The 10000-nt window shown below is 45.4% G+C and overlaps 1 protein-coding gene across 1 annotated transcript in view; it reads left to right on the top strand.

Moving 5' to 3' along the window:
- The window catches only part of ndst2a (N-deacetylase/N-sulfotransferase (heparan glucosaminyl) 2a), a 25137-nt gene that overhangs the window by 11053 nt on the left and 4084 nt on the right, over positions 1 to 10000 (top strand). The window contains 6 exon segments of the mRNA XM_080782402.1: positions 5476 to 5661; positions 5794 to 5922; positions 6212 to 6394; positions 7596 to 7692; positions 8533 to 8656; positions 9030 to 9204. Of these exon segments, the coding sequence (XP_080638528.1) occupies positions 5476 to 5661; positions 5794 to 5922; positions 6212 to 6394; positions 7596 to 7692; positions 8533 to 8656; positions 9030 to 9204 (894 nt within the window).

The following is a 10000-nucleotide window of genomic DNA, read 5'->3' as shown; positions in this document are numbered from 1 at the left end:
CGTGGTATATATTGATGCCGTTATATCTGGCCTTTCTTGCACCAACCAGGCTCCTTATTTTATTGAATTGCGAAGACTTTTTTTTATTTCCTTTCATCTTCTAATAAAAAAAGAATAATAAATCAATCAAATCTTTAACCCATTCTGACCGGGCACCCATTTTGGTGTTGGCATCATGTTATGCTTTACCTATTTTTGAAAAATCGAAGAACGACTGACATTTTTAGAATCTGATCTCAGGTCAGAATGGGTTAATCAGACCAGTGTGTGTCCCGTGGAAACCTCGTATGAATCTGATCTCAGGTCAGAATGGGTTAATCAGACCAGTGTGTGTCCAGTGGAAACCTGGTATGAATCTGATCTCAGGTCAGAATGGGTTAAAAGACATAATGCTCCATGCTCGTCACGGCCTTCGTCGGACCATTTATAGATTTAGTTTAGGTGGATGCCATTCCATTAGCTGTAAAACCTTTTTTTTATGCTTCTGCTTCATACAAGTCATTTTTACAATGTTCTCCGTGTGTGCGCGCGCGTGTGTGTGTGTGTGTGTGTGTGTGTGTGTGTGTGCGTGTGCGTGTGCGTGTGCGTGTGTCCGTACATGTGTGTGTTAATCTGTCAGTGTATTTCAACAGGATAGGTCACGCTGATCTAATCCTCAACCTTTGCTGTCTGTCATACAACTTCCTTGACATATCGATCCCAGTCTTATCTGTGAGTGCGTGTGTGTGTGTGTGAGGGGGGGGGGGGGGGGGGGGGTCTGCGTGCGTATATCACTATATTTGTGAGGACCCCAAATGTCTCCACATGTACAGTAGAATGTGATTGTGAGCACTCTGTTCCTATAGTTTTAAAATGCTTTCTGGCTCTTTGATACAGAGACAGTCATGGTGACAAGACCAACTGTTCAGGAGAGGAGAAAGAGGTTATCCTTTTATCCAAAATGAGTTAATAAGCACAGGCAGACTCTTCACATACTAGAGCGTGTCTGAGATAAGTGTCAGAGCTGAAATTGATATGTAAATATGAAATAAATGCTTAAACATGTAGCTATAGGTGTAATGTTAGAGTCCACAGAAGACATGTAAATATGAAATAAATGCTTAAACATGTAGCTATAGGTGTAATGTTAGAGACCACAGAAGGCATGTAAATATGAAATAAATGCTTAAACATGTAGCTATAGGTGTAATGTTAGAGTCCACAGAAGACATGTAAATATGAAATAAATGCTTAAACATGTAGCTATAGGTGTAATATTAGAGACCACAGAAGACATGTAAATATGAAATAAATGCTTAAACATGTAGCTATAGGTGTAATGTTAGAGTCCACAGAAGACATGTAAATATGAAATAAATGCTTAAACATGTAGCTATAGGTGTAATGTTAGAGACCACAGAAGACATGTAAATATGAAATAAATGCTTAAACATGTAGCTATAGGTGTAATGTTAGAGTCCACAGAAGACATATGAAATAAATGCTTAAACATGTAGCTATAGGTGTAATGTTAGAGTCCACAGAAGACATGTAAATATGAAATAATGCTTAAACATGTAGCTATAGGTGTAATGTTAGAGACCACAGAAGACATATGAAATAAATGCTTAAACATGTAGCTATAGGTGTAATGTTAGAGACCACAGAAGACATGTAAATATGAAATAAATGCTTAAACATGTAGCTGTAATGTTAGAGATCACAGAAGACATGTAAATATGAAATAAATGCTTAAACATGTAGCTATAGGTGTAATGTTAGAGACCACAGAAGACATGTAAATATGAAATAAATGCTTAAACATGTAGCTATAGGTGTAATGTTAGAGACCACAGAAGACATGTAAATATGAAATAAATGCTTAAACATGTAGCTATAGGTGTAATGTTAGAGTCCACAGAAGACATATGAAATAAATGCTTAAACATGTAGCTATAGGTGTAATGTTAGAGTCCACAGAAGACATGTAAATATGAAATAATGCTTAAACATGTAGCTATAGGTGTAATGTTAGAGACCACAGAAGACATGTAAATATGAAATAAATGCTTAAACATGTAGCTGTAATGTTAGAGATCACAGAAGACATGTAAATATGAAATAAATGCTTAAACATGTAGCTATAGGTGTAATGTTAGAGACCACAGAAAACATGTAAATATGAAATGAATGCTTAAACATGTAGCTATAGGTGTAATGTTAGAGTCCACAGAAGACATATGAAATAAATGCTTAAACATGTAGCTATAGGTGTAATGTTAGAGACCACAGAAGACATGTAAATATGAAATAAATGCTTAAACATGTAGCTATAGGTGTAATGTTAGAGACGACAGAAGACATGTAAATATGAAATAAATGCTTAAACATGTAGCTAGGTGTAATGTTAGAGTCCACAGAAGACATGTAAATATGAAATAAATGCTTAAACATGTAGCTATAGGTGTAATGTTAGAGACCACAGAAGACATGTAAATATGAAATAAATGCTTAAACATGTAGCTATAGGTGTAATGTTATAGAGACCACAGAAGACATGTAAATATGAAATAAATGCTTAAACATGTAGCTATAGGTGTAATGTTAGAGACCACAGAAGACATGTAAATATGAAATAAATGCTTAAACATGTAGCTATAGGTGTAATGTTAGAGAAGTGAACCTTTCAAGCCTGTTTTCTCAACTCTCTGTTTCTCTGCAAGACATTACTCTATATGTCATATCTCCTAAACCGGTGGGTCAAACTGAACAACCAATATGTCAATTTGAAGCTATATGATTCCCTGCTTTCACATGACATGTGAAAAAACAAATCCATTGACCTAACGCTGTCCAGTTTGGTCACATTTGTAGAGCGATAGGCTTCAGAACAAACAAAGGGTACACCGTTTAGTGGTGAGTCGCCGACCTCGGGAGACAAACTTCAGCAGAAAGGACGAGAGGTCACGATGCCAGTACTTTATATTTATAAAATGACCAATGTTTGTTTCCTCAGGATATGCCTTCAGAGAGAGAGAGAGAGAGAGAGAGAGACTCAGGATATGCCTTCAGAGAGAGAGAGAGAGAGACACAGACACAGACAGACAGAGAGAGAGAGAGAGAGAGGGGCTTATACCGTTTCGGAAAAGATTTGCAGATCTGCTGTTGTCGGCTTTGTTAGGCCTTGGGTTTGAACCTTTGATGTAGAGGCTGGTGTCTGTCTGTCTGTACGACGTGTGTGTGTGTGTGTGTGTGTGTGCGTGTGTGTGTGTGTGTGTGTGTGTGTGTGTGTGTGTGTGTGTGTGTGTGCGCACTCTATAATCCTGTGTCCTCCATGATGACAATGACACACTGCCTCTATGAAACCTGCCAACATGATGTGTGTGTGTGTGTGTGCGTGTGTGTGTGCACGTGCGTTCGTGTGCGTGCGTGTGTAGGTGCGCGTGTGTGTGTGTAGGTGCTCGTGTGCGTGCGTGTGTGTGTGTGTGTAGGTGCTCGTGTGCGTGTGTGTGTGTGTGTGTGTGTAGGTGCTCGTGTGTGTGTGTGTGTGTGTGTGTGTGTGTGTGTAGGTGCTCGTGTGCGTGTGTGTGTGTGTGTGTGTGTGTGTGTGTAGGTGCTCGTGTGCGTGTGTGTGTGTGTGTGTGTGTGTGCGTGTCCTACTAGTGACTCAGGACTTCCTTGCCGTAATGCTGATGCATTTCAGTAGAGCTTTGTCTCCCCCTGCTGGCAGTGTGAGCTGTTGCCGCAGTCTGCCTGTCTAGACTGAAATAGCAGATGAGAAAACCTCCTCCTCCTCTTTGCAACTTCAGAACTGGAGACTCGCGACCGAACCTCCCACCGTAGTCTGAAGAAAACCCACCTCGTCAGACTGACTCCATCTTGACCCGTAGCACTTGCCCTAGCCCCGACGACCTTACAGCCGAATGCAATGGACAAACTAATTTAGATGTATTTTATGTAGACATAGCACCCTATACGCATAGCTTTACTAATACAGATATTATACCGACTAAAACTAAGACGTTCGTCGACTACCTTTTTCCACTGACAAAATCTAAATGGAGACTAAGACTAAATATACTGACAACTTTGTCAACGAATATGAACTAGACTAAAATATTAGGAAGGGACTAGTGGACAAGAGATAAGTCATTTTACAATTGGTTGCATGCTGAAAATAGCTGATCTACAAGCCCACATGCATAGAAGGAAGCATGAGCTCAGTCCGAGGCCAGGATTACATTAGCCCATTTAGACCTGAGGACGATTCTCCAAATGTCTTCTAAATCCTGACAGTTTTCTGAAAAACCCAAGTTTTTTCTATGTCTCAAACATTTTCATGTCAAGGACCCCCAAGATTATATGTAATTGGCCGCCGACCCCCATCTGAAAATATGTTGTTCCAGGCAGGAACAACACACCCCCCCCAGAAGCAAAGATTTGAGTTAAAAATGTTTGCTCTGATAGAATATATATTCATAGATTAAAAAAAAAAAAATAGCAGACCTATGGGGTCCCGCCCCCAAAATGGGTTAGATAATTGACACTGGGTGAAAATAATGTACAATCTCGCAGGATAAAAAAATAGAGCGCCTGCTATTAAAAATGCCTAAATTGTAATGAATTCAGAGTTATGGAGTATAAGGATTTTACTCGAGTAGGAGAAAAGACTTACATGACCTGTTCATGTATGGAACTGACTCCCAGGGGCTGTATTTTGCGTGTCTTAAGTACCAGGTCTTATTACTTAACTTGAGTAAACTAAAGACCTGGAGGTGTGATCAATGCTCTTTGGCTATTCTGAGTGGCCAAAGTGCATTGATCACGCCTCCAGGTCTTTAGTTTACTCAAGTTAAGTAATAAGACCTGGTACTTAAGACACGCAAAATACAGCCCCCAGAGTCACAAAAAGGCGACAGCCTTTATAGCCTACTCCCTCAAGACGTTCAACAAATGGGACAGTGACATCGTAAAACAAACAGGACCAAAACCAGCACCACAGGGGTGTGACAGATAGAGATAATCTCAGACTGTAATTTAGAGAGTATTATTAAATGTTTAATCTCTTAACCCATTCTGAACGGGAACCCGTTTTGGTGTTGGCATCATGTTATGCTTTAGCTATTGAAAAATAGCAGATCTACAAGCTCATAGCGCGCCACCGAGTGGCGCGCTACGAGCTTGTAGGTCTGCTATTTTTGAAAAATCGAAGAACGACTGACATTTTTTACAATCTGATCTCAGGTCAGAATGGGTTAACCAGACCAGTGTGTGTCCAGTGGAAACCTCGTATGAATCTGATCTCAGGTCAGAATGGGTTAATTTCCACGACAGGTATAAATGGTGTCCCTCTCTCTCTCTCTCTCTCTCTCTCTCTGTCTCTCTCTCTCTCTACGCCGTGGCCCCCCACCACTCGGGGGTCTACCCGGTCCACTAACCCTAAGGTCCACTAACCCTAAGGTCCACTAACCCTAACCCTCTCTCTCTCTGTCTCAGGAGCACGGCATCCCCACGGACATGGGCTACGCCGTGGCCCCCCACCACTCGGGGGTCTACCCGGTCCACAGCCAGCTGTACGAGGCCTGGAAGGCGGTGTGGGACATCCGGGTGACCAGCACGGAGGAGTACCCCCACCTCCGGCCCGCGCGCTACCGCCGCGGGTTCATCCACAGCGCCATACAGGTATACGACAGGCAGCTAGGGTCCTACCCAGGCAGACCTGGGGTCAGTTCTAACCTGTATGCATTGTATTCCAGGTCCTACCCAGGCAGGCAGACCTGGGGTCAGTTCTAACCTGTATGTATTGTATTCCAGGTCCTTCCCAGGCAGACCTGTGGTCTGTTCACTCACACCATCTTCTACAATGAGTATCCAGGAGGATCTAAGGAGCTGGACAAGAGCATCAGAGGAGGAGAGCTGTTCCTGACCGTGCTGCTAAACCCAGTACGTACGCATGCACGCACGCGTGCGCAGGTCCTTCACGCAGGTCCTTCAGGTCAGGTCATTGACATGAACATGTTTGAGAACCTCTGTCCTTTAGGGGTCCACTCTGGACCCCCTGCAGAGTGGGTCTACTAACTGGTTTCTGGTCTCCACTGGTCAGAAGAAGGGTCTACTAACTGGTTTCTGGTCTCCACACTGGTCAGAAGGGTCTACTAACTGGTTTCTGGTCTCTTTCCACTGGTCAGAAGAAGGGTCTTCTAACTGGTCTCTCCTCCGTGGTCTCCTCCAGATCAGCATCTTCATGACCCACCTCTCCAACTACGGTAACGACCGTCTGGGTCTGTACACCTTTGAGTCCCTGGTGAAGTTCGTCCAGTGCTGGACCCACCTGAGGCTGCAGACCCTCCCCCCCGTGCAGCTGGCCGACCGCTACTTCCAGATCTTCCCCGAGGAGCGGGACCCGCTGTGGCAGGTCGGTGTGGCTGATCCATCCATCGATTCATTCATTGATTGATTGAATACTTAAAGGACCACTTCACCACTTTTCAACCTATCTTCATATAATAGGTCCTCACTAATAATCATGAAAAAAAATCTATTCAGTCTGTGTCTCATAGGAGGGCTGTGGGCAGTTTAGAAACAGTCTTCCAGTGACATCATCATTAGGCAGATTATTTTTTTAACAAAAATGTTTAGATTTTCATTATCGTGAGAACGATGGCTTCCATTTTCGCATTGCAACTTTTCAGGACTAGAAAGCCTGCAGTTTCTATTGGCTTGTATTCCCCATCGATGATGTCACTGGAAGACGGTTTCTAAACTGCCCACAGCCCTCCTATGACACACAGACAGAGTAGAAATAATTTGCGCCATTTTTTCATGATTATTAGTGAGGACCTATTATATGAAGATAGGTTGAAAAGTGGTGAAGTGGTCCTTTAAGTAACACAATCTATGCCAGATTTCGTATATAGAGCTTAAACCCGGCTGTGCCGAGACGAGATTCTCGTCTTTTATTTATTTCTATTAATCCTGAATTAATACGCTTAATATCTACAGCCCGGTCGCAGCCTTGAGTCAGTCGCATACACCGTTGTCCAGAACCGCCACAAAAGGCCTCTGTTCAGGCTCTGCCAGTCAGTGGTTCTGACGAGCCTAAAACCTCTCTCCTGTAGAATTCCCAGGCTCTGCCCCTCAGCCAATTGATTGCCATGGCAACCCCCACGCCTGCCAGTTTATTTCTTGTCTTAACCAGTCCACTTTTCACAGTCAGTTTGCACTCTTCAGGCACAGACAGACAGATACAGAGATCTCCATGTGGGACACAGACAGACATTTTCAAACGGCTGCTATGACAAGGGGTATTGCATACTAGGTTTCCCAACTTGCATCGTTCCCAAGTAGGGTCGGTGGGCGACGGAAACAGGTCTAGTATGAACTGATGTCATTGGCTGGGTTGTTTTCAGAACCCGTGTCAGGTCTAGTATGAACTGATGTCATTGGCTGGGCTGTTAGTATAAACTGATGTCATTGGCTGGGCTGTTAGTAGAAACTGATGTCATTGGCTGGGCTGTTAGTATAATCTGATGTCATTGGCTGGGTTGTTAGTATAATCTGATGTCATTGGCTGGGTTGTTAGTATAAACTGATGTCATTGGCTGGGTGGTTTTCAGAACCCGTGTCACGACAAGCGACACAAAGACATCTGGTCCAAGGAGAAGACCTGTGATAGGCTGCCCAAGTTCCTGGTGGTTGGACCTCAGAAAACAGGTGAGACAGCTGTCTGTCTGTCTGTCTTTGTGTGTCTCTCTCTCTCTCTCTCTCTCTCTCTCTCTCTCTCTCTCTCTCTCTCTCTCTCTCTCTCTCTCTCTCTCTCTCAGCACAGTGTAATAACAGTCTCTTGTGCTATGCTACGTGCTAACACGCACCACAGTGTTGTAGTGTTCTATGCTACGTGCTAACACGCACCACAGTGTTGTAGTGTTCTATGCTACGTGCTAACACGCACCACAGTGTTGTAGTGTTCTATGCTACGTGCTAACAGGCACCACAGTGTTGTAGTGTGCTATGCTACGTGCTAACAGGCACCACAGTGTTGTAGTGTGATATGCTACATGTTACAGGCACCACAGTGTGCTATGCTACGTGCTAACAGGCACCACAGTGTTGTGTTGTGCTATGCTACGTGCTAACAGGCACCACGGTGTATTAACAGTGTTGTGTTGTGCTATGCTACGTGCTAACAGGCACCACAGTGTTGTGTTGTGCTATGCTACGTGCTAACAGGCACCACAGTGTTGTGTTGTGCTATGCTACGTGCTAACAGGCACCACGGTGTAATAACAGTGTTGTGTTGTGCTATGCTACGTGCTAACAGGCACCACGGTGTATTAACAGTGTTGTGTTGTGCTATGCTACGTGCTAACAGGCACCACAGTGTTGTGTTGTGCTATGCTACGTGCTAACAGGCACCACAGTGTTGTGTTGTGCTATGCTACGTGCTAACAGGCACCACGGTGTAATAACAGTGTTGTGTTGTGCTATGCTACGTGCTAACAGGCACCACGGTGTATTAACAGTGTTGTGTTGTGCTATGCTACGTGCTAACAGGCACCACGGCGCTGCACTCGTTCCTCAGCCTCCACCCGGCCATCACCGCCTCCTTCCCCAGCCCCGTCACCTTCGAGGAGATCCAGTTCTTCAGCGGCGCCAACTACGACAACGGCATCGACTGGTACGACTCCACCCAACCCTCTTTCACTTCCACTGTGGGTTCCAGTCAAGCCCCCGGTAAGGCTATCCAACGCTGAAGCTGCCACTACACCTACTGGCGGAATGTGGAATCGCAGCACTTTCATGGAGGTGGAAGGACGTTCATGGTCAAAGGTCCGGGGCTAGGCGGCTAGGCTAAACTTCCGCTCGCTCGAGCCATTGAGTTATAATTGCACTTCCAGCGGTCTTCCGGGTGCTTCAAAACGCCCCTGAGCAAACCTCTATCGAAATGGTTCGGTCTCTATCCTTTTAGTACTCTGCGGTTAGACGGTTTTAAGTGATTTTAGATATTGACCGGATTTACTTTACGACGCGCTGTCTGTCGTCCCCTGCAGGTACATGGACTTCTTCCCCTTCCCCTCCAACGTCAGCACGGACTTCATGTTCGAGAAGAGCGCCAACTACTTCGACACGGAGGTCGCTCCCAAGAGGGCCGCCGCGCTGCTGCCCAGAGCCAAGGTCCTGGCCGTGCTCATCAACCCGTCGGACCGGGCCTACTCCTGGTACCAGGTGAGACCACCCCTCCCTCACATAGACACACAGAACCTACTCCTGGTACCAGGTGAGATACCCCTGACCCTCCCTCACATAGACACTAGACCCTTCTCCCTGGACAACGCTCCACACATCCCAGACTCTTCTCCCTTCTCTAGAACACCCTGGACAACACTCCACACGTCCCAGACTCTTCTCCCTTCTCTAAAACACCCTGGACAACGCTCGACAACGCTCCACGCGTCCCAGACTCTTCTCCCTTCTCTAAAACACCCTGGACAACGCTCCACACGTCCCAGACTCTTCTCCCTTCTCTAAAACACCCTGGACAACGCTCCACACGTCCCAGACTCTTCTCCCTTCTCTAAAACACCCTGGACAACGCTCCACACGTCCCAGACTCTTCTCCCTTCTCTAAAACACCCTGGACATCGCTCCACACGTCCCAGACTCTTCTCCCTTCTCTAAAACACCCTGGACAACGCTCCACACGTCCCAGACTCTTCTCCCTTCTCTAAAACACCCTGGACAACGCTCCACGCGTCCCAGACTCTTCTCTCTTCTCTAAAACACCCTGGACAACGCTCCACACGTCCCAGACTCTTCTCCCTTCTCTAAAACACCCTGGACAACGCTCCACGAGTCCCAGACTCTTCTCCCTTCTCTAAAACACCCTGGACAACGCTCCACGAGTCCCAGACTCTTCTCCCTTCTCTAAAACACCCTGGACAACCCTCCACACGTCCCAGACTCTTCTCCCTTCTCTAAAACACCATGGACAACGCTCCACGAGTCCCAGACTCTTCTCCCT

The sequence above is a fragment of the Protomyctophum bolini genome (genome assembly GCF_963924005.1).
Source record: "Protomyctophum bolini genome assembly, chromosome: 14".
Lineage (NCBI taxonomy): Eukaryota > Metazoa > Chordata > Actinopteri > Myctophiformes > Myctophidae > Protomyctophum > Protomyctophum bolini.
The sequence above is the reverse complement of the archived record's forward strand: the minus strand, read 5'-3'. Positions and strand labels throughout refer to the sequence as shown.